The 25,265-nt window shown below is 35.0% G+C and overlaps 1 protein-coding gene across 1 annotated transcript in view; it reads right to left on the bottom strand.

Moving 5' to 3' along the window:
- LOC138308762 (telomerase reverse transcriptase-like) overlaps nt 1-25,265 on the bottom strand; it is a 53,016-nt gene that overhangs the window by 5,021 nt on the left and 22,730 nt on the right. The window contains exons 13-30 of the mRNA XM_069249784.1: nt 22,318-22,400; nt 20,540-20,624; nt 20,146-20,219; nt 14,617-14,731; nt 13,204-13,241; nt 12,525-12,653; nt 11,565-11,621; nt 11,013-11,091; nt 8,897-8,921; nt 6,752-6,845; nt 5,853-6,026; nt 5,291-5,365; nt 4,365-4,575; nt 4,041-4,133; nt 2,476-2,545; nt 2,137-2,179; nt 1,805-1,937; nt 1,307-1,368 (exon numbers count right to left, since the gene is read on the bottom strand). Coding sequence (XP_069105885.1) covers nt 1,307-1,368; nt 1,805-1,937; nt 2,137-2,179; nt 2,476-2,545; nt 4,041-4,133; nt 4,365-4,575; nt 5,291-5,365; nt 5,853-6,026; nt 6,752-6,845; nt 8,897-8,921; nt 11,013-11,091; nt 11,565-11,621; nt 12,525-12,653; nt 13,204-13,241; nt 14,617-14,731; nt 20,146-20,219; nt 20,540-20,624; nt 22,318-22,400 — 1,640 coding nt within the window. The remainder of the gene's footprint in view (nt 1-1,306; nt 1,369-1,804; nt 1,938-2,136; nt 2,180-2,475; nt 2,546-4,040; nt 4,134-4,364; nt 4,576-5,290; nt 5,366-5,852; nt 6,027-6,751; nt 6,846-8,896; nt 8,922-11,012; nt 11,092-11,564; nt 11,622-12,524; nt 12,654-13,203; nt 13,242-14,616; nt 14,732-20,145; nt 20,220-20,539; nt 20,625-22,317; nt 22,401-25,265) is intronic.

Genomic DNA, 25,265 nt, shown 5'->3' with positions numbered 1-25,265 from the left:
GAAGTAAGGTTACAATTTGTCAAAGTTTTGACACTGGTAGTTTAAACAGTAGATGAAATAAGGTTACAATTTGTCAAAGTTTTGACACTGGTAGTTTAAACAGTAGATGAAATAAGGTAACAATCTGTCAAAGTTTTGACACTGGTAGTTTAAACAGTAGATGAAGTAAGGTAACAATCTGTCAAAGTTTTGCCACCGGTAGTTTAAACAGTAGATGAAGTAAGGTTACAATTTGTCAAAGTTTTGACACTGGTAGTTTAAACAGTAGATGAAATAAGGTTACAATTTGTCAAAGTTTTGACACTGGTAGTTTAAACAGTAGATGAAGTAAGGTTACAATTTGTCAAAGTTTTGACACTGGTAGTTTAAAACATTTCTTCTATGTTTTAATCAGTATGATTTACCTTAGACTAACATTCTAAATATTACTAGGATAAATCACACAAAATGTTCTGATGTTTTTATCAGTATGATTTACCTTAGACTTACATTCTAAATATTACTAGGATAAATCACACAAAATGTTCTGATGTTTTTATCAGTATGATTTACCTTAGACTTACATTCTAAATATTACTAGGATAAATCACACAAAATGTTCTGATGTTTTTATCAGTATGATTTACCTTAGACTTACATTCTAAATATTACTAGGATAAATCACACAAAATGTTCTGATGTTTTTATCAGTATGATTTACCTTAGACTAACATCCTAAATATTACAAGGATAAATCACACAAAATGTTTTGATGTTTTTATCAGTATGATTTACCTTAGACTTACATCCTAAATATTGCTAGGATAAATCACACAAAAATGTTTTGATGTTTTTATCAGTATGATTTACCTTAGACTTACATCCTAAATATTACAAGGATAAATCACACAAAATGTTTTGATGTTTTTATCAGTATGATTTGCCTTAGACTAACATCCTAAATATTACTAAGATAAATCACACAAAATGTTCTGATGTTTTTATCAGTATGATTTACCTTAGACTTACATTCTAAATATTACTAGGATAAATCACACAAAATGTTTTGATGTTTTTATCAGTATGATTTACCTTAGACTAACATCCTAAATATTACTAGGATAAATCACACAAAATGTTCTGATGTTTTTATCAGTATGATTTACCTTAGACTTACATTCTAAATATTACTAGGATAAATCACACAAAATGTTTTGATGTTTTTATCAGTATGATTTACCTTAGACTAACATCCTAAATATTACTAGGATAAATCACACAAAATGTTTTGATGTTTTTATCGGGGAAGGATTCATATATAACTGACCTTTTTGGTAAGAAAGGTGAAGGTCTGGTGATAAAAATAGCCTCCCAGTGCCGGAAGTAGGTCTGAAATAGTAGTGGGTTCATTATAAAGATTCCATTATGTATTTCACAATTGGATGTATATGTGACAAAATCCTACAGTGTCAGCCCCACCATTTGTATAATTTTTAATTACCATCACATAAGAATGCAACCAATACAATATGAGTGCATTTGAGTGCTATCCAATGCTTACTTTTAGAGAGGTTACTTATATAGAAAGAGGCATATTGACCCCTTGGTATCAAATAAAGCTGATCACCTTAATTTGATAAGAAATGTTTTTACCCGAGATGTTCTTACCTGTTATGAATTGGTAACCTTGATGTTACAAGATGTTCTTACCTGAGATGGTCTTACCTGTAATGAATTGATAACCTTGATGTTACGAGAGATGTTCTTACCTGACATCTCAGGTAAGAACATCTCTCGTAACATCAAGGTTATCAATCAGTCTTACCTGTAATGTATTGATAAACATTGTGTGATGATAGAAGGTCCTCAGGAAGGCGTTTCTGGTAGCTGTGAAATTTCAGTGCATTCAGGACAAAAACTTTGAAAATGTTGGTCACAACTGTGTCTGTTGTGTTCAGCTGAAACAACAAAAATAAAGATAGGGACCATTAATGATGTCAAAAAAGTATTTACCATTCAAGGAACTTTGTGACAATACTTTTTCTTTTAAATATTAAACATACCTTGATTTGTGGCAATACATTTGTACATTTATATTGTAATATCTAGTATGTATTGCGTTTATTTTTGAAAATCAGAACGACTTATAATACTTACTTCTGTGTCTAAGTTCACAGCACGAGACTTTGGCTGTAGGGCACTACAACAGATCACAATAAGTATAACATATATATAGTCATTTTATAACTTGTAAACTGTGTTCTTAAATACAAGAACTAAACAGGTATGTGAAGCTTGGAAAATGAATTGATACATGTACCCCATTTATGCAAAAACAATTAAATTGTCCTTGTGGTAAAATGTAATTTAAAGCACTGTAGTTCTTTATTCATTTATTGCCTAAATTATTTCTCAGTTACATTTGACTTAAAAATGATTGCTACAAGTTGTCAGTATCACTGATTGGGCTATGGAAGGTGTCCAAAACATTCTTACCTCAAAAGCTTAGCCTTCAAAGTTTTCAGGGGTTCTCTGCTGACTTCAAAAGCTATGGTATCTCTTATGGCTAAAAGTGAAGGAAAACAATAAATTTGCAAAAAGAACCCAACAAACAAACAAGAGACCTAATGGACCTTAACGTGTACGGTCATCTGACTATTAATACAATACAACATAATAGTAGAACTGAAGTACACAGCAAGTTTTTAAAAGCGTGTAGCCATTTTTACCCATGTGACCTTAAATGAAGGTCAAGGTCATTTATTTGAACAATCCTGGTAGCCATTCAACCCAGCATGCTACAGTCCCAATATCAGGTCTCTATAGGGCTTTCAGTTATTAATAGGAAGTTGTATAAAGCTTTTAACATTTTTGAACCATGTGAACCATTGGGTAGGTGTCAGCTAATAGATAACATTGATATTCATCCTGTAGGAAACGTATAAAGTAACATTGTTTCTTGGAAATAAACCTTACAAGGCAAAGAGTAGACACTACAATTTAACCTCATGCGTACTAATTTGCCAGGCAATTAAAAAACAAAATCTTTTAATGAGGAATTACTAATTGTTGTGCATCAAAATTATCTATTCAGCATCATTTGAATACATTATTTATCAGGTAATCCACCTGATATACCTGATTTTTACCTGTGTAATTGTAATTTTGCCAGGCAATTAAAAACCAAAATTCTTAGAACTAATGAGGAATTTACTAATTTCCCCTATTGTTGTGGGGCCATAATTTATAGACATTCAAAAGTTTATCTATTCAAATTTGCATCCATTCTATGAATACATTTATTTATCTATTTCCCCTATTGGGCCCCGCCCCTAATCCACCTGACATATACCTGGATTTTAGGACAACCTCTAATTCCCTATTGGGCCCGCCCCCTCCTGTAATTGTTTTTGCATATGGCCAAATCATTAGTGTAATTTAAGGATTATGACCCCGCCCCTGGTGCAAATTTTTTCATTGGCCAGAATTTGGTTAAATTGCAAGAACTATTGTTGATGTCACGACAGAAATCACCGGCCCTTCGGGCCAGGTGTGAGCTAATAAAATGACGTCAGGATTTAGAGGATAGTGCATATAAAATGGCAACCTTCCCTCAGATTTTCACATCAAATTTTGATGCTATGAACATTCGAAATTTAGCTTGTTGTCGTAAGTGAGATTTTCTTACAGTTTTTGTATGTGATACATTTTGATGCAAGACACTTCCAGAAATATAGCTTAGTTTTGTAGTTAAATAATATCCCACACCATGTGATAGAAACTTATCTTATCGCTAAAGTTTTTGTTGATTATGTAAACATTCATTTTTTTTTATTTTATCTCTTTCCCCTATTGATGAAAAATTTTATACTTGTCCCCTTCCCCAAATGTTTGTGGCCAATTTGTGTTAAATCCATGGCAGATACTCTATGTTATTACTCCCTATTGAGGCCCCCGCCCGCCTACTTGCACCAGGGGGGTCAGATGCCAGTTCGTTCCCCTTCCCCAGCTAAGCTAATAAAATGCAATAAAAGCTTGTAAATTGGATCTAAACCTGAGTTAGTGGACTGGAAATGATTCCATATCCTGAGTAGGGTTCATGAAGTTCGTAAGGACTTTCTCTGAGTTGACCTCCAGATTATAATCTCTTAGTCCTGTTAGGTAAAACATTTAACTTTTGATAATATGACATTTAATAATTTGATGGAATGCAAATTAAAAGCAGAGTAACTTGAAAAACAAAGACTATTTAATTATTGCTTAGAAACCCAAACCAAATGTGGCTCTAATACTAAATAATGGATCATTATCTATATTCAGGTGGAAGGTGAAACTGCAATAGAAACACAGAAACATTAAAGTGAAATACGTAAAGTCAATCTGACCTTTGTTCATTCGGTTGAGAAAGTCAATGGCCTTGTCCTTGCAAGGGGTCACAAACAGGGAGTCATCCACAATCCTCATCAACAGGTCATGTGGTCCTAAAGGGGGAAACAACTCTTTCTCCATATGCCCACAGTAGATACTACACAGCATAGAAGATAGAGTTGAGCCCTGGCTAATACCTCGTGTCTGACGGAAATGTCTCTGGCCTACCTAAATACAAATATTAAAGAAGATAAGATGGAACCCTGAGTGATTCTAAATATCAGAGGAGAATGTAAAGTTTTAACAAAATGTTTAATAATTCTCCCATACTTGACATTAATTTTGGTGTCTCTGATGGCAACACTATGAATATAATTCTGAACAACTGAATTTTTATTTAGAGTATTGAAGAAACAATAATCATACATGGGTCTGTCGAGTGACAGGGATATATCAACCCTCGTGAAAGATTTTGGCCGCCAATCCTCGGCAAGCCTCCGGTTACCCAGCCAAGATCTTTTAACTCAGATTGAGATATCCCTGTCCACTTGACTGATCCATGTAAGGTTATATTAACCTTAATTAACTGAACATAAATGTTATGACAGGTTAGATTTTAGCTGTTATTTAAATGTTATTGGTACAGGGCTGTGTGATAGGTGATCTTTTAAAGGGACAGTAAAACACAGTGTTAATAAATCTCTAGGGACCAACAAAATATTGTCATTATAAGCATTTACTTGTGATGAAAAGCCAAAGTATTCAGAGAAAACTACTGACCAGCAGTCAGTACCTTGCAACTGCCCCACATGGAGTTTGAACTCGAGACCCAAAGGTGGAGAACTTGTGGTTATATGATGGGACATCTAAACGGGGAATAAAAATTACTGTCATAACTATGAATATGTTGCAAGTGTGTTTTACAGTATGTACCAGATATTACCTTAACGAGATTGTTGAACACATGAGATTTAAGCTGTCTCACCAGACATGTCGAGGTCTCATTTTGGCACACAACCTGAAATTATATTACAATTGGCATAGCATTATTGGATCCCCAGATCCCCTACACTATGACATCCCTAATTTGTATTCAATGCAATATGTAATAATTATAACCTTAGAAATTATCACCCTCCGCCCCACCCCCATTTCATGAATTTTTTTTATGTATTTGTCCTTTATCAGCTGGTTACTCATTGAGTAGTACATATACCACCAGATTCTGTCCATTTAAAGTACAGAGGCCTCCGGCTAATCGCAGAACCATTATTCTAATTCTAATTTCTTATCTTAGTATTTTAACTCTGTGAATTTGCATAAATTTTTACATGACCTCTGCTTATTTGAATCTGTGAAATGAAAATGAAATTAGTTATTTTTCAATTTTGCAATGTTATTTGGCAAAATTTGATGTACTGATCAAATTTTGAAAACGTTTTAATGGCTTGACACAAGACTAACACTAACCTATCATTATGAGCCAAAAAAAGGTATCTACGAACCTGGTCAACAAATATGGTGTTTGTTAGACCTTTCTTCTCAATCCGGTTTTTCGCAAACTTGATGAAGCTTGGGTCAAACTCTGCTAGAGTCGAAGCTTCCTTCCTATAGACCTTTTTAATTTGACCGCCAGCAACATACATGGTCACATACCGTCGGATCTCATATTCATTCACCTGAAAATAAGAATAATTCCAGCTTGTGTTAGTTATAACAAGTATGCCTGTCTAAAGAATGGCTTTTCATTAGTGCTTATTTATTTATTTATTTAAGTAATTGACATCATATCATTTCAAAACTATACATCAGTTACACATTAACTTGTACAATAATTTAAGTTGCCTTTCATCACGAGTTTGGTTTAGATGACTGTATATTTAATATTTAGAATTATACTTATTTTGATCTTAATACACAGTGTATAACAAGACTTATAAATGATGTGTTTTCGTATATAAACCTTATCAAATGGTCTATACAAGTAACTCAACTGTAAATTAGCATTACACAACACAGGACCATAAACTCAGACCGTGGTACACATAATGAAATTGTTTTAAAGCCATATGAAGGTGAAGCCTTATACATCCAGGGGTAGTTTTATCCATATCTTGATAATGCTAATGCAGAGTCATGTGTCCTTGATATAATTATTTTCAACAAATCTTGTAGCTTATTCAAATGTTCAATGCAGTAATATATGAAGCGTTTAAACTCAACACAAACAATGTCTTGAAAACTTCCGGGGGTAAAAACTATTAACTACTTCAAAGGTGGAATCCAAGTACGGAAACATTTCAATATTTAATAACAGTTTACAAAACTTATATCTTTGTTCGTTTCCCCAATTAAAACATATCATCAATATTCATGTTGACAGGTTCTATTCTATGCTGAATACCTGCTCGATGATATTCTTGACAATGCTGAACAGTTTATTTTGGTTGATGTTGTCGTAGCAATTAGAAAAGTCCACTTTGGTGAAGAAGAGAGGCCTAGTATCGGACCTGGTAAAAAAGACATGAATCATAGTCTAGGTAGTGAGTTATACAATGGCTGACATTCTATAATAATCCATAATGTCAGGTAGAAAGTCATCTCCAGTATTCAGATATTACCGGGTACCATCAATTTAACTCATTCACCCCCTGAAGACACATTTAGACTCTTCTAAATCAAAGACTAGACCAGTCCATTATGAAATTTCAGGGGTGAAAGAGTTAATAAAACTGAGACACAAGTTCTCTGGTTATACATTAAAGTGTTATTACTAAGATATAACAAAACCCATCTATATAAGCGTTCGGAGTGTAAAACTATCCCGTCATGGGCCTCCTGGTTCAAATAGCCGATTAACCATTACATCAGCGCTTCGATTTCAGTCATTCCGCATAAAACTATAGTTCGGTTATATCAAAGACAAAACGATGATCAATCGGTGCATACTGTTTAATAATTAAAAACAACAACTAAACAATGCATGGTAAATCACTGAATGCACATATTTCTAATAATATTGATTAGAACTTATCTGACGCTAGTGGACGTCACCGGTTCGAGAGTTTTGACGTCAAATGCGCGGACTGTTACATGAATGGCGTAAAATTCCGCCAAAATTCGCGTAAAGGTACCCAGACAGATCGGACGAGATAGAAAAATCTAGCACCGGCTATCATGTGAGATTTCCCTGTCCGAGGTGCGAGAATAATCCATAACGTCAGGTAGAAAGTCATCTCCAGTATTCAGATATTACCGGGTACTTTCAATTTAACTCATTCACCCCTGAAGACACATTTAGACTCTTCTAAATCAAAGACTAGACCAGTCTATTATAAAATTTTAGGGGTGAAAGAGTTAATAAGACTGAGACACAAGTTCTCTGGTTATACATTAAAGTGTGATTAAATGCATGTGGGACCAAAACACTGTATTTAATGGCATTTTAAATTAAACAAATCTGGAACAATGGAGTTCAATATTACATGTTTGATCTTCTTTAAAATTATTCAAATTGTTAATTTAGTCTGAAATGGTAGTAAAGTTTACACAAAAAATGATGGCTGAATTGAAGAATGATTTAATTTTTAAAATGATTTGTGAGTTACAGTATAAATATACTCAAGATAATCTACAGAAATGGTGATATTTTGTTGGGACTATAATCTACAGAAATGATGGTGTTATTTTGTTGGACTATATTTAATGTGCTTACCGTGAGGCAAACTGTTTCCAAACCGGGTAGATTTTGTCTATACCAAGCAATGAAGAACAAACTATTTCCGGATTTTTCTCCTGCAAAGTTTAGATCATTTTGAATTATCCTTAGTGTTGGATCAGAAAGGTTATCAACATTAAGATTTCCTGAATCTTTCCATTTAGCCCAAAAGACTTCATATTAAGGCAATCAAAGTGTACAAAAGTAAAATGTTTTGAGGATAAGACTCAGAAATGTTGAAATGCCAGCCATCCAAACTTCATCAAAATTCCAGTGAACACAAAATGTTTAAATTGGTTATTATTTGTATTCAGTTTATATAGAAGAATATAGAAAATTATCATGTAGTCATATGAAATGTGCCGTAAATTTATTCAAACTAGACTAATGAAATACAGCTATTGATAAGCCATGAAAGGAACTGGATGCTATGCTATGTAAATCTCTATGGTAAAGTGTCTAGACCAATACACCAACACAAGGTTAAATATAACTGAAGTGAACTTGATGTGTCCACACAAAACGATTCAGGTAAAATATAATTACCACATGGTACTTGAGTACATTCAGTAGATTTGGTAATTGTCTGTTGATGGGAAGATTCTGTATCAACAAAGAATACATATTCAGATTAAAATATAGTGTTTTTCTCAATAAGAATACAGTAAGCCTAGCTAAAGACATCATATTATTATGGTTACTGAGTAAATTTCCTTCACATTTCTTGCAGAATTTAAGTACAATATCTCCATTTATATCATTATCAAACATAGATCATCATTTCATATGGGTAAAACCATAATGTGGGTTATGACAAAATCACATTTATACTGACAACTTGATTGTGATTGGATGTCATCAACAATTATTTGAGAACTTGATAATGATCAGAACAATGATAAAATCTCAACAATGTGTTTTTTTGTTTGTTTGTTTTTAAATTTTTAACATTGATATTAACAGTTATGGTCATGTAAGGACGGCCACCCATGTATGTGGTGTGTGTGTGTATGTTGTGCGAGGTGCGTGCTTTAGGATTAATGTATATTCATGTTGTGTCTTCATGTATAAAGAACTGTTGCCCTTTGAATAGTGCTATATCACTGGAGCATTGCTGCCGAAGACACCAAGCAAACAATGTGTTTTTGTAAATGATGGTGGTTTGGTAAAGTGTAAAAGCATGAACAAATGAATGTGGTGGTAAAGGGCCAAGACAGTTGAGAAGGAGCGCACATACATTGGATTGATGGTTATAATTTAACTATTACAGGTAAATGATGTTAAACAAAGAAGGTGCTGAAGACATTTGAAAATTTACAGAAAATCACCCACAGTGGGACTGTGACATTGATTTTACCATTTTACAAACCCGTTTTAAAATTATGTTTACATACCACCGTTTTGACTTTGGTTTTCTTACCTGTTTACAACCCGTTGTTTGTTACAAATACAACCCGTTTTCTTACCCCGTCGGAGGTTTTTTTGAAGTTTCTGTAAAACAAAAACGGTTTTCTTACCTGTTTACAACGTACCACTTACTGTTTAAACCCGTAAATGGTTTCTTACCTGTTTACAACCCGTCAAAAGTTCTTACTGTTTACAAAATCGGAAGGTTTCTTACCTGTTTACAACCCGTCAAAAGGTTTCTTACTGTTTACAAACCGTCGTTTCTTACAAACAATGTGTTTTTTACTGTTTAAACCCGTCGGAAGGTTTCTTACCTGTTTACAACCCGTACGGAAGGTTTTTACTGTTTTCAACTAGGAAGGTTTCTTAATGTTTACAACCCCTTCAGGAAGGTTTCTTACCTGTTTAAACCCGTCACTGAAGGTTTCTTACCTGTTTACAACCCGTCGGAAATTTTTCTTACAAGTTTACAAAACTTTCTATCTTTAAACCCGTTTTAAACCTGAAGGAGACCTGTTTACAACATCTCGGAGGTTTTTACCATTTTACAACCCTTTCGGAGGTTTCTTACCTGTTTACATTTTGTTTGACTCGTCTTCTTAATGTTTACAACCCGTCAAAAGCCCCTTTCTTGGGGGTCGGAAGACTTATTTAAACCCGTTTTAATAAATGCCTAATTTCTGAAAATTTCGAGTTTCTTACCATTTTAGTGGTCAACCTAAAAGGTTTAAGCATTGATTCGGAAAGTTGGCTTACCAAACCCGTCGGAAGGTTTCTTACCTGTTTACAACCCGTCGGAAGATTTCTTACATGTCAAAACTCGGAAATTTTTACCTGTTTACAACCCGTCGGAAGGTTTCTTACGACGTTTACAACGCATCGAAAAGGTTTTTACTTTTACAAAAGTCGATTTCTTACCTTTTACAACCCCATTTGGAATACTTACCTGTTTTAAAATAAAAGGTCCTGTTCAACCCGTCGAATGGTTTCTTACCTGAACCAGTAATTTCTTACCTACAAAAATGGAGGTTTTACTGTTTACAACCGTTTGGACTTACCTGTTTACAACCCGTTCACCTTTTTTGGTTTACAAAGTGGAGGACTTTTTATGTTTAAATACCGTAAAAGTTTCTACCAAAATGCATTAGTGATACAACCTTACAGTTTATTAACAGGTTCACTCTAAATGTTACAACCCGTGTTTCTGGACACAGAAATTGTTTTTTAGGAATTTAATTGGTTGTATAATTTACACATATGCATCATACTCATAAAATGGGTGATTTATTTTGTTTAGTGACCATAATCTACAGAAATGGTGATAGTTTTTATTAAATCTACAGTTTATTTCAACTATTTTAAATTTTGTATTTCAAATGGTGATTTTTGTAGGATTATAATCTAAAGGAGATATTTTGTAGGATTATAATTACATGAAATTTGTATTTTGGGACTATAATCTACAGAAATGGTAATATTTTGTAGGATTATAATATACAGTAATGGTGATATTTTGTTTGACTAATTTAAAGTGCTTACCGTGAGGCAAACTTTTTCCAAACCGGGTAGATTTTGTCTATACCAAGCAATGAAGAACAAACTATTTCTGGATTTTTCTCCTGCAAAGTTTAGATAATTTTGAATTATTCTGAGTGACGGATCAGAAAGGTTATCAACATTAAGATTTCCTGAATCTTTCCATTTAGCCCAAAAGACTTCATATTAAGGCAACCGTAGTGTACAAAAGTAAAATGTTTTGAGGATAAAAATCTCTGAAATAAGTTGAAATGCCAGCCATCCAAACTTCATCAAAATTCCAGTGAACACAAAATGTTTAAATTGGTTATTATTTGTATTCAGTTTATATAGAAGAATATAGAAAATTATCATGTAGTCATATGAAATGTGCCGTAAATTTATTCAAACTAGACTAATGAAATACAGCTATTGATAAGCCATGAAAGGAACTGGATGCTATGCTATGTAAATCTCTATGGTAAAGTGTCTAGACCAATACACCAACACAAGGTTAAATATAACTGAAGTGAACTTGATGTGTCCACACAAAACGATTCAGGTAAAATATAATTACCACATGGTACTTGAGTACATTCAGTAGATTTGGTAATTGTCTGTTGATGGGAAGATTCTGTATCAACAAAGAATACATATTCAGATTAAAATATAGTGTTTTTCTCAATAAGAATACAGTAAGCCTAGCTAAAGACATCATATTATTATGGTTACTGAGTAAATTTCCTTCACATTTCTTGCAGAATTTAAGTACAATGTCTCCATTTATACTTATCAAACATAGATCACATGTTATGGGTAATATGTTTCAGACATAGACTGACCACGTGTGATTGGATGTCATCAACAATTATTTGATTTTGATAATGATCAGAACAATGATAAAATCTCAACAATGTGTTTTGTTTGTTTGTTTAATTATTTTAACATCTTATTAACAGTTATGGTCATGTAAGGACGGCCTCCCATGTATGTGGTGTGCTGTGTGTATGTTGTGCGAGGTGCGTGCTTTAGGAGATTAATGTATATTCATGTTGTGTCTTCATGTATAGTGGAACTGTTGCCCTTTGAATAGTGCTATATCACTGGAGCATGCTGCCGAAGACACCAAGCAAACAATGTGTTTTGTAAATGATGGTGGTGACAAAGTGTAGCCAGCATGAACAAAAGATGGTGGTAAAGGGCCAAGACAGTTAGAAGGGGCTTAGATAGGGAATGATGATAAGGGAGTTATTACAGGTTAAGAAGTTTGTTAGAGACTTGTCAGGGTGCTGAACATATGAAAATCTACACCTTGAATAATCACCCACAGTGGGACTGGTCAGACATTGTTGTCTTACCTGTTTACAACCCGTCGGAAGGTTTCTTACCTGTTTACAACCCGTCGGAGGTTTCTTACCTGTTTACAACCCGTCGGAAGGTTTCTTACCTGTTTACAACCCGTCGGAAGGTTTCTTACCTGTTTACAACCCGTCGGAAGGTTTCTTACCTGTTTACAACCCGTCGGAAGGTTTCTTACCTGTTTACAACCCGTCGGAGGTTTCTGGCCCAGATTGATGATTGGTCTTAGAGATGTCCTCTTGGGGATGAATCTTAAGCCCGACACACCCAAAGCTGTACCATTCGCCATCAGAGTCATGGCTTCAGTCTTGTTAGTAAATAAAACTGAATGTTACAATATGTATATTGACACAGATTGTATTTTTAATACAATTTAATATGATAAGTGATGGATGCAAGCTTCAAAACATCAATGCCTATATATATCCACTGTACAAAGTATTAATTTTAAAATAACATTGGGTATATATATATGCCCATTACAAAATGTGTAGGTGAACCATCTTGAGGTGAATAACTTGGTCATATATCAAACATAATTATTTTCAAGTCGACATAAATTCATGTTTTTGTTTTTAATGACATTTCCACAGCGATTTCTACTCCTTTGTGAAATACATGAAATTTAAACCAACATGAAAATAAAATTAGTTGATAGTACCATTTTTATCCTTTATTCATACGCATTATAATTATTCAACAAATATTAATTACAATTGCCATTGATTTTGGCCTATGAATTTAAATCTAATACCAAAAGTCATCAAATTTTTTTAATAAAAGTTCATAAGAGAATTGTTATCTTAACTAAGTTTAATTTTGATGCCTAGAGATACTTTATATAATTTAAGGCTTACCTGTGGAATGGACACGAACATCTTCTTTTTCAGTAAAGCTGGAATGATTTGTTTGGTAAATATATATTTAATGTTGACAAAACTACTTCAAAAGTAATACATGTCCCCTGATGATATCCGCAAGCTTATACATTGATGTTAACAATTATAATACAATTCCAACTAGTCTCAAGTCCTTTGTATCTAATAGAAGTGCAGTGAAAATCAATTAAGAATTAAAAGAACCCATTATTGAGTGCACAGAATGATTTTATAAAAGTAAGAAACGCAACATTTTGTAGAAATAAATAAATAAAGTCACCAGAGTCTGACCATGATTTCTTATTACAATCTATTTTCAGTAACCATAACCTGTCATTGACCCTTTGACCCAAAGTTAGATGGTGAGTTTTGCTATGCGCCACAAAAGCTACACGTACCATTGTATGAAATTCCAATAAAACCCATCAAACTGTTCTCAAGTAATCGTCTAAACATTAACATCAAACATCTGGCAGAGAGTAATAGGCACTATAATAGTGACTACAAGATTCACTATTGCTGGTATAATTACAAATCATGTGTACTCATCAACCGTGATTATAACATAAGTACATGTAATTAATAAATCTTATTGTAGCCAATTAATGTCATGTTAACTCCAGGGACCTGCTAACATATATATACACTGAACTCCAAACGTTTTGTTACACAAGCATTTTTACAAATATACATAAAGTATGGAAATATGTTCACCTTGTTATTACAAGCATCAGTATATAATACTTATCAACTTATTTATCTTATATAACTCATTAATAACATTTTTGAGAGTTTTCTTAGAGATCAGTTGTCAGCATTTTAACACATGTAACAGAACGTTTGGAGGGCAGTGTTTGTACATTGACCAAGTATGCATCACATGTAAAATATGTAACACTTATATAGGAATACTAATATACCGGTGCCTCAGGAGCCTCAGCACTATGTATTACAAATCTGGAGTCTATATATCAGCACTTTAACACTCTACAGAATACAAACGTCCTATTCCTCTCATATGGAGCCTCAGCACTGTAAAAACTCTCATATAGGAATACAAACTGTCGCTATTCATTCTCATATGGAGCCTCAAATGTAACAATATAATACATACCGTCTAATCCTCTCATATGGAGCCTCAGCAATGTAACACTTATATAGAATACAAACCGTCTATTCCTCTCATATGGAGCCTCAGCAATGTAACACTTATATAGAATACAAACCGTCTATTCCTCTCATATGGAGCCTCTCAATGTAACACGTGGAATACAAACCGTCTATTCCTCTCATATGGAGCCTCTCAGCAATGTAACACTTACATAGAATACAAACCGTCTATTCCTCTCATATGGAGCCCTCAGCAATGTAACACTTATATAGAATACAAACCGTCTATTCCTCTCATATGGAGCCTCTGCAATGTAACACTTATATAGAATACAAACCGTCTAATCCTCTCATATGGAGCCTCAGCAATGTAACACTTATATAGAATACAAACCGTCTATTCCTCTCATATGGAGCCTCAGCAATGTAACACTTATATAGAATACAAACCGTCTAATCCTCTCATATGGAGCCTCAGCAATGTAACACTTATATAGAATACAAACCGTCTAATCCTCTCATATGGAGCCTCAGCAATGTAACACTTATATAGAATACAAACCGTCTAATCCTCTCATATGGAGCCTCAGCAATGTAACACTTATATAGAATACAAACCGTCTATTCCTCTCATATGGAGCCTCAGCAATGTAACACTTGTATAGAATACAAACCGTCTAATCCTCTCATATGGAGCCTCAGCAATGTAACACTTGTATAGAATACAAACCGTCTAATCCTCTCATATGGAGCCTCTGCAATGTAACACTTATATAGAATACAAACCGTCTATTCCTCTCATATGGAGCCTCAGCAATGTAACACACTTATTATAGAATAACAAACCCGTCTATTCCTCTCAATAGCTCTGCAATGTAACATTGTATAGCATCAAACCGTCTAATCCTCTCATATGGAGCCTCTGCAATGTAACACTCTTATATAATGCAAACCGTTAGTATCCATATATGAGCCTCTGCCATACATGTAACACGTCTAATCCCGTCTATTCATATATGGAGCCTCGCAGAGAATGTAACACTTTCTATAGAATAGACATAACATCTAGTCCTCTCATATGTGCCTCCTATATACAACTAAAAACTGGAACCCGTAAGTACATGTCCTTTAACGGATTAATTTCCAGGTGTAAGTGTTAACGAGGTTATACAGCTCTGTGTGACTGAAATAAACAAAACCTAAGTGTACAGTTACTACCACCAGACTGTGGCACACAATTATATAATATGTAGTGTAATGTCCTATCAACAGCCTAGAACAAGTACTATCATTACATACCTTCAGTACTGTGGTGTATGGAGTTGTATGAAGTGTAACGTATCGCTAGCCTCAGTGTATCATTGACATACCTTCAGACACTGTGGTGTACGGAGTTGTTATGAAGTGTAACGTATCGTAGCCTCTCAGTGTATCATTACATACCTTTCAGACTGTGGTGTATGGAGTTGTTATGAAGTGTAACGTATCACAGCCTCAGTGTATCATTACATACCTTCAGACTGTGGTGTATGAGTTGTTGTATGAAGTGTAATGTATCGTAGCCTCAGTGTATCATTACATACCTTCAGACTGTGGTGTATGGAGTTGTTATGAAGTGTAACGTATTGTGGCCTCAGTGTATCATTACATACCTTCAGACTGTGGTGTATGGAGTTGTTATGAAGTGTAACGTATCGTAGCCTCAGTGTATCATTACATACCTTCAGACTGTGGTGTATGGAGTTGTGTGAAGTGTAACGTATCGTGGCCTCAGTGTATCATTTACATACCTTCAGACTGTGGTGTATGGAGTTTTATGAAGTGTAACGTATCGTAAGCCTCAGTGTATCATTACATACCTTCAGACTGTGGTGTATGGAGTTGTTATGAAGTGTAATGTATCGTAGCCTCAGTGTATCATTACATACCTTCAGACTGTGGTATATGGAGTTGTTATGAAGTGTAACGTATCGTAGCCTCAGTGTATCATTACATACCTTCAGACTGTGGTGTATGGAGTTGTTATGAAGTGTAACGTATCGTAGCCTCAGTGTATCATTACATACCCTTCAGACTGTGGTGTATGGAGTTTATAAGTGTAAACGGTAAATCGTAACCTCAGTGTATCATTACATACCTTCAGACTGTGGTGTATGGAGTTATTATGAAGTGTAACGTATCGTAGCCTCAGTGTATCATTACATACCTTCAGACTGTGGTGTATGGAGTTGTTATGAAGGTTATAAGTGTGTAATATCGTATCACAGTAGCCTCAGTGGTATCATTACATACCTTCAGACTGTGTGTGTGTGTGTGTGTGTTTTGTTTTATGAAGTGTAATGTATCGTAGCCTCAGTGTATCATTACATAGACCTTCAGACTGTGGTGTATTGGAGTAGTTGTTTATGAAGTGTAACGTATCGTAGGCCTCCCGTGTATCATTACATACCTTCAGACTGTGGTGTAAGGAGTTGTTATGAAGTGTAACGATATCGTTAGCCTCCGTGTATCATTACACATACCTTCAGACTGTGGTGTATGGAGTTGTTATGAAGTGTAACGATATCATCGTAGCCCCTCAGTGTATCATTACATACCTTCAGACTGTGGTGTATGGAGGTGTTGTTATACGAGTGTAACGTATCATAGCCTCAGTCCAGTATTCATTACATTACCTTCAGACTGTGGAGTGTATGGAGTTGTTATGACTGTGTAACGTATCGTAGCCTCAGTGTATCATTACATACCTTCAGACTGTGGTATATGGAGTTGTTATGAAGTGTAACGTATCGTAGCCTCAGTGTATCATTACATACCTTCAGACTGTGGTATATGGAGTTGTTATGAAGTGTAACGTATCGTAACCTCAGTGTATCATTACATACCTTCAGACTGTGGTGTATGGAGTTGTTATGAAGTGTAACGTATCACAGCCTCAGTGTATCATTACATACCTTCAGACTGTGGTGTATGGAGTTGTTATGAAGTGTAACGTATCGTAGCCTCAGTGTATCATTACATACCTTCAGACTGTGGTGTATGGAGTTGTTATGAAGTGTAACGTATCACATAGCCTCAGTGTATCATTACATACCTTCAGACTGTGGTGTATGGAGTTGTTATGAAGTGTAATGTATCGTAGCCTCAGTGTATCATTACATACCTTCAGACTGTGGTGTATGGAGTTGTTATGAAGTGTAACGTATCGTAGCCTCAGTGTATCATTACATACCTTCAGACTGTGGTATATGGAGTTGTTATGAAGTGTAACGTATCGTAGCCTCAGTGTATCATTACATACCTTCAGACTGTGGTGTATGGAGTTGTTATGAAGTGTAACGTATCGTAGCCTCAGTGTATCATTACATACCTTCAGACTGTGGTATATGGAGTTGTTATGAAGTGTAACGTATCGTAGCCTCAGTGTATCATTACATACCTTCAGACTGTGGTGTATGGAGTTGTTATGAAGTGTAACGTATCGTAGCCTCAGTGTATCATTACATACCTTCAGACTGTGGTGTATGGAGTTGTTATGAAGTGTAACGTATCACAGCCTCAGTGTATCATTACATACCTTCAGACTGTGGTATATGGAGTTGTTATGAAGTGTAATGTATCGTAGCCTCAGTGTATCATTACATACCTTCAGACTGTGGTGAATGGAGTTGTTATGAAGTGTAACGTATCGTAGCCTCAGTGTATCATTACATACCTTCAGACTGTGGTGAATGGAGTTGTTATGAAGTGTAACGTATCGTAGCCTCAGTGTATCATTACATACCTTCAGACTGTGGTATATGGAGTTGTTATGAAGTGTAACGTATCGTAGCCTCAGTGTATCATTACACACCTTCAGACTGTGGTATATGGAGTTGTTATGAAGTGTAACGTATCGTAGCCTCAGTGTATCATTACATACCTTCAGACTGTGGCGTATGGAGTTGTTATGAGTGTAACGTATCGTAACCTCATCGTATCATTTACACACCATCAGACTGTGGTGTATGGAGTTGTATAAGAGTGTAAACGTATCGTAACCTCAGTCTATCATTACATACCTTCAGACTGTGGTGTATGGAGTTGGTATAATGTGTAACGTATCGTAACCTCAGTGTATCATTACATACCTTCAGACTGTGGTGTATGTAGTTGTTATGATGTGCTATGTATCGTGCCTCAGTGTATCATTACATACCTTCAGACTGTGGTATATGGAGTTGTTATGAAGTGTAACGTATCGTAGCCTCAGTGTATCATTACATACCTTCAGACTGTGGTGTATGGAGTTGTTATGAAGTGTAACGTATCGTAGCCTCAGTGTATCATTACATACCTTCAGACTGTGGTATATGGAGTTGTTATGAAGTGTAACGTATCGTAGCCTCAGTGTATCATTACATACCTTCAGACTGTGGTGTATGGAGTTGTTATGAAGTGTAACGTATCGTAGCCTCAGTGTATCATTACATACCTTCAGACTGTGGTGTATGGAGTTTGTATGAACACTGTGTAACGATATCAGCCTCAGTGTATCATTACATACCTTCAGACTGTGGTGTATGGAGTTGTTATGAAGTGTAAACGTATCGTTCACCTCAGTGTATATGGAGTGTCATTACATACCTTCAGACTGTGGTGTATGGAGTTGTTTTATGAAGTGTAACGTATCGTTAGCCTCAGTGTATCATTACATACCTTCAGACTGTGGTGTATGGAGTTGGTATGAAGTGTAACGTATCGTAGCCTCAGTGTATCATTACATTACCTTCAGACTGTGGTGTAATGGAGTTGGTATGAATGTAACATTATCGTAGCCTCAGTGTATCAATTACATACACTTCAGACTGTGGTGTGAATGGAGTTGTGTATATATCGTGTAACAAATCGTTCATGACAGTGAAGTTTAGCATACATACCTTCTGACTGTGGTGTATCTGGAGTAATGAATAGACAGATGTAGCCGTAAAAAATCCACACAACCATCAGTGTTATCAACAGACCTTCAGGCTGTGGTGTGGTTATGTTTCAACAGTGGAAAAATGTGATATTAACTCCGATGTGAACATGAAAATAAAATTGGCAACTATTAGACATAGGGCAGTTGGGTCAATGTGGTAGTGGGGTTTGGTTGTTCCTAGGATGGGGGTAGTGGGACAGGGTTTGGTTGGTCCTAGGATGGAGGTAGTGGGTGGGTTATGGTTAGTGATAGGGTGGGGTTTGGTTGTTGTTGCTAGGGTGGGGGTAGTGGGTGGGGATTGGTTGTTGCTAGGGTGGGGGTAGTGGGTGGGGTTTGGTTGGTGCTAGGGTGGGGGTAATGGGTGGGGTTTGGGTGGTACCAGGGTGGGGGTTGTGGGTGGGGATTGCTTGGTGCTTAGGATGGGGGTAGTGGTGTGGGGTTTGGTTGTTGCTAAGGGGTGGGGTTTGGTAGGTGTTATGGCGGGGATAGTGGGTGGGGTTTGGTTGGTGCTAGGGTGGGGGTAGTGGGTGGGGATTGGTTGGTGCTAGGGTGGGGGTAGTGGGTGAGGTTTTGTTGGTGCTAGGGTGGGGATAGTGGGTAGGGTTTGGGTTGTGGCTGGGTGGGTTGTGCTAGGGTGGGGGCAGTGGGAGGGGTATGTTTGGTGCTAGGGTTGGGGTAGTGGGTACAGACTTGGGATGTATTTGAGTAAACACGTGAGAGGCCTCAGTACAAAAGTTGTTTATATCAGAGATATATAATAAATCATTCTAATCAATCCTTTGAATAAATGTGTTAATATTTCAATACAGTGATACAGTCATGTAATAGTCTGTAGAATATATCCTCCATACCTTCATCTGATCTATCTTCATCTCCTTCACAGTAAACTTATCACACTTTCCCAGTTTTAGGAAGGCTTTCACACCTGTGTTATGGTTAAGGAAAATACAAGTACACACTCATCTGTAAAACATCAGTGTAATTCAGTGAAGTATACAGACACATTTATACATGAGTGTAGTAATATTTCACACACAAAACATGACAAGAAATGTGACTAGACATAACACCTATGTCTGTATGTTATGAATGTCAAGGTCATTTATTTGAACAAACTTGGTAGCCCTTCATGCCAGCAAGCTGCAGGCATATGAGTACCCTAGGTCTTTTGGTTATAGACCAGAAGTTGTTTGGTTAAAATGTTTACAGATGGTGGATGGCTGTGTGTTCAGCTTTTAAGGATACATTTGGCGAGTCTATTCTTGTTGGTTTTACCAAGGAGATCATTAGGTATGACCTTGGTGATAGCTAGTCTCAGGAACTGGTGAATCTGGGCAGGAATATAACATTATAATGTAGCTGTAAAGGCGGAAATACCACAGAGAAATGGTCATATATATGTAACAAGTTATGTATTATATATTCAAAATACCACAGAGAAATGGTCATATATATGTAACAAGTTATGTATTATATATTCAAATTACCACAGAGAAATGGTCATATATATGTAACAAGTTATGTATTATATATTCAAAATACCACAGAAAAATGGTCATATTAATGGTATATGACAAGTGTATTATTGAAATATTCAAATTACCGTCACGGATAAAATTTGTCATATATATGGTACAAGTGTGACAAGTTATGTATTATATATTCCAAAATTACCACGGAAAATGGTCATATATATGTAACAAGTTATGTATTATATATTCAAAATTACACAGAAAATGGTCATATATATGTATACAATTACCACAGTATATGGTCATATATATGTAAACAAGTTATGTATGTATTATTCAAAATGTTGTTATATATTTTCTTAGTGTATTATGTATTCAAAAATAACTGGGTTGCAAACTACAGAACAGTATCACATATTGAGGTCAATATTTTGTAATTCTCCTTATGTATGATTATATTAAGGAAAAAAAAAGATTCCACAGAGAAGTCATTGTAATAGTGTAATTCATGTAACAAGTTATGTATGATACATTAAAATTACCACGTAGTATGGTCATAGATACCTATGTATACAATGTATGTAATCCACCTGTATTTGAACAAACTTGTAAATACCACAGGAATGAAACATATATTATGAACAAATGTATTGGTTATGTCAATTCAAATATGTTTACACGATGTGGAAATTTGTGATATAATTCATTAAGTTTATGTATTAATATATTCAGTCAATTGTACCATGAGAAATGGTTGCCTATATATATGTAACAAGGTTTGTAATGTTTAACATTCAAATACCACATTTATATGGATGTTTATGAAAGCTGGTTTAATACCAACAATTGGACTTTTTGTTCTAAACTTTCTTATATTCAAAATAACCACGTAAATGTAATGTAAATAAGACCACAAATACCCTCGCACAAAAGTGCAAATGGTCATTATACATGAACAATTATTTTGTTAAAATATTTAAAATTCTATACAACCAACTATGTATGGTGTAAATGTATTAACTGGTCGGAACATACCAACATGGATTATAGATCATGCATAAAGATTAACAAGCCATGTAATATATATAATTCGAAACTATCCCACTGTCACCATGAAGTTTTTATATGTAACAAGCGATTGTAATTTTTTTATTCATATTTACCAAGGGCGAATTTCAGGGTCAATAAATATACTGTAAAATTATATATTCAAATTCATTTATAGACCACAGAAAAATGGTCATATATATGTGGGCTAACAAGTTAATGTATTATATAAAATCAAAATACCACGGAGAAAAATGGTCAACTATATATGTAAACCAAGTTATGTATTATATATTCAAAACTAGACAAATTTACATCTAGAGGTCCTCTAGTCCTATTAAAAGTATTATACAGTTTTACCTAATGTATTTAGATTTTGATCAGTGTTTAAAAGTAAAATTGCTTATTTAATTGTATGAATATGTACAATGTAAGTAAGACCCCTCACACACTTACATTAGTTGTATAACTTGTTTTCACAATTCATTTAAAATACCTAAGTACCTCTGGTATCCCCAAACGTGATCCAGTATCTGCTTTGGTGGTCATTTTTCTTTTCTGTGTTCTCAAGGCATGTTCTTGTTTTCCTGTTAATGTAAGACTTGTATACACATTCAGTTACCCTTTAAAATATAAAACGTTCTGCACTAAAATTTTGATGAGTAATTCCTTGTCATATTTTGTATTCAGTCTTAATTTTCTGAGGATCCAATATAACTCTCAATGGGCCATTTTTTAGTCACATGTCCAAATAGGAAGTGTGAGTTTTCCTAACCCTTGGTACAATTTTGAATCCCAACACCATACAGTATGCTACCAGTTCCAAGTCAAATTTTATGAAATTCCATGATCTGTGGACTTTGTTTACTATGATCATTATAATAATCCACCTGATATTCCAGTATCTGCCCCCATGTAATATTTCTGCATATGTTACTAATGTTATATGTAATACAATTTTCACTAGCTGGAAATCCATTGTGATATAATGACCTTACGTCATTAAAATAATGACGTCGTGTAAGGATTGGAGGATGTTGTGGACAAATGGCCAGCAATCACATATTTTAACATCAAGACGCTTCCGAAACATTACAAAGGATAACACTATAAAGATTCTGGTTTACAGAAGCCAACATAGTATCATGTAAGCACTTTAAGATTCTGGTTTACAGACCACTATCATGTAAGCACTTTAAGATTCTGGTTTACAGACCACTATCATGTAAGCACTTTAAGATTCTGGTTTACAGACCACTATCATGTAAGCACTTTAAGATTCTGGTTTACAGACCACTATCATGTAAGCACTTTAAGATTCTGGTTTACAGACCACTATCATGTAAGCACTTTAAGATTCTGGTTTACAGACCACTATCATGTAAGCACTTTAAGATTCTGGTTTACAGACCACTATAGTATCATGTAAGCACTTTAAGATTCTGGTTTACAGACCACTATCATGTAAGCACTTTAAGATTCTGGTTTACAGACCACTATCATGTAAGCACTTTAAGATTCTGGTTTACAGACCACTATCATGTAAGCACTTTAAGATTCTGGTTTACAGACCACTATAGTATCATGTAAGCACTTTAAGATTCTGGTTTACAGACCACTATAGTATCATGTAAGCACTTTAAGATTCTGGTTTACAGACCACTATAGTATCATGTAAGCACTTTAAGATTCTGGTTTACAGACCACTATCATGTAAGCACTTTAAGATTCTGGTTTACAGACCACTATAGTATCATGTAAGCACTTTAAGATTCTGGTTTACAGACCACTATCATGTAAGCACTTTAAGATTCTGGTTTACAGACCACTATCATGTAAGCACTTTAAGATTCTGGTTTACAGACCACTATAGTATCATGTAAGCACTTTAAGATTCTGGTTTACAGACCACTATCATGTAAGCACTTTAAGATTCTGGTTTACAGACCACTATAGTATCATGTAAGCACTTTAAGATTCTGGTTTACAGACCACTATAGTATCATGTAAGCACTTTAAGATTCTGAGTTTACAGACCACTATCAGTATCATGTAAGCACTTTAAGATTCTGGTTTACAGACCACTATATTATCATGTAAGCACTTTAAGATTCTGGTTTACACGACCACTATAGTAACATGTAAGCACTTTAAGATTCTGGTTTACAGACCACTATCATGTAAGCACTTTAAGATTCTGGTTTACAGACCACTATAGTAATTCATGTAAGCACTTTAAGATTCTGGTTTACAGACCACTATAGTATCATGTAAGCACTTTAAGATTCTGGTTTACAGACCACTATCATGTAAGCACTTTAAGATTCTGGTTTACAGACCACTATCATGTAATGCACTTTAAGATTCTGGTTTACAGACCACTATAAGTATCATGTAAGCACTTTAAGATTCTGGTTTACAGACCACTATAGTATCATGTAAGCACTTTAAGATTCTGGTTTACAGACCACTATCATGTAAGCACTTTAAGATTCTGGTTTACAGACCACTATAGTATCATGTAAGCACTTTAAGATTCTGGTTTACAGACCACTATAGTATCATGTAAGCACTTTAAGATTCTGGTTTACAGACCACTATCATGTAAGCACTTTAAGATTCTGGTTTACAGACCACTATAGTATCATGTAAGCACTTTAAGATTCTGGTTTACAGACCACTTTTATAGTATCATGATAAGCACATTATAGATTCTGGTTTACAGACCACTATCATGTAAGCACTTTAAGATTCTGGTTTACAGACCACTATCATGTAAGCACTTTAAGATTCTGGTTTACAGACCACTATAGTATCATGTAAGCACTTTAAGATTCTGGTTTACAGACCACTATCATGTAAGCACTTTAAGATTCTGGTTTACAGACCACTATAGTATCATGTAAGCACTTTAAGATTCTGGTTTACAGACCACTATAGTATCATGTAAGCACTTTAAGATTCTGGTTTACAGACCACTATCATGTAAGCACTTTAAGATTCTGGTTTACAGACCACTATCATGTAAGCACTTTAAGATTCTGGTTTACAGACCACTATAGTATCATGTAAGCACTTTAAGATTCTGGTTTACAGACCACTATCATGTAAGCACTTTAAGATTCTGGTTTACAGACCACTATCGTTATCATGTAAGCACTTTAAGATTCTGGTTTACAGACCACTATCATGTAAGCACTTTAAGATTCTGGTTTACAGACCACTATCATGTAAGCACTTTAAGATTCTGGTTTTACAGACCACTATAGTATCATGTAAGCACTTTAAGATTCTGGTTTACAGACCACTATCATGTAAGCACTTTAAGATTCTGGTTTACAGACCACTATAGTATCATGTAAGCACTTTAAGATTCTGGTTTACAGACCACTATAGTATCATGTAAGCACTTTAAGATTCTGGTTTACAGACCACTATATCAATGTAAGCAC

This window comes from Argopecten irradians, chromosome 15 (genome assembly GCF_041381155.1).
Source record: "Argopecten irradians isolate NY chromosome 15, Ai_NY, whole genome shotgun sequence".
Lineage (NCBI taxonomy): Eukaryota > Metazoa > Mollusca > Bivalvia > Pectinida > Pectinidae > Argopecten > Argopecten irradians.
The sequence above is the reverse complement of the archived record's forward strand: the minus strand, read 5'-3'. Positions and strand labels throughout refer to the sequence as shown.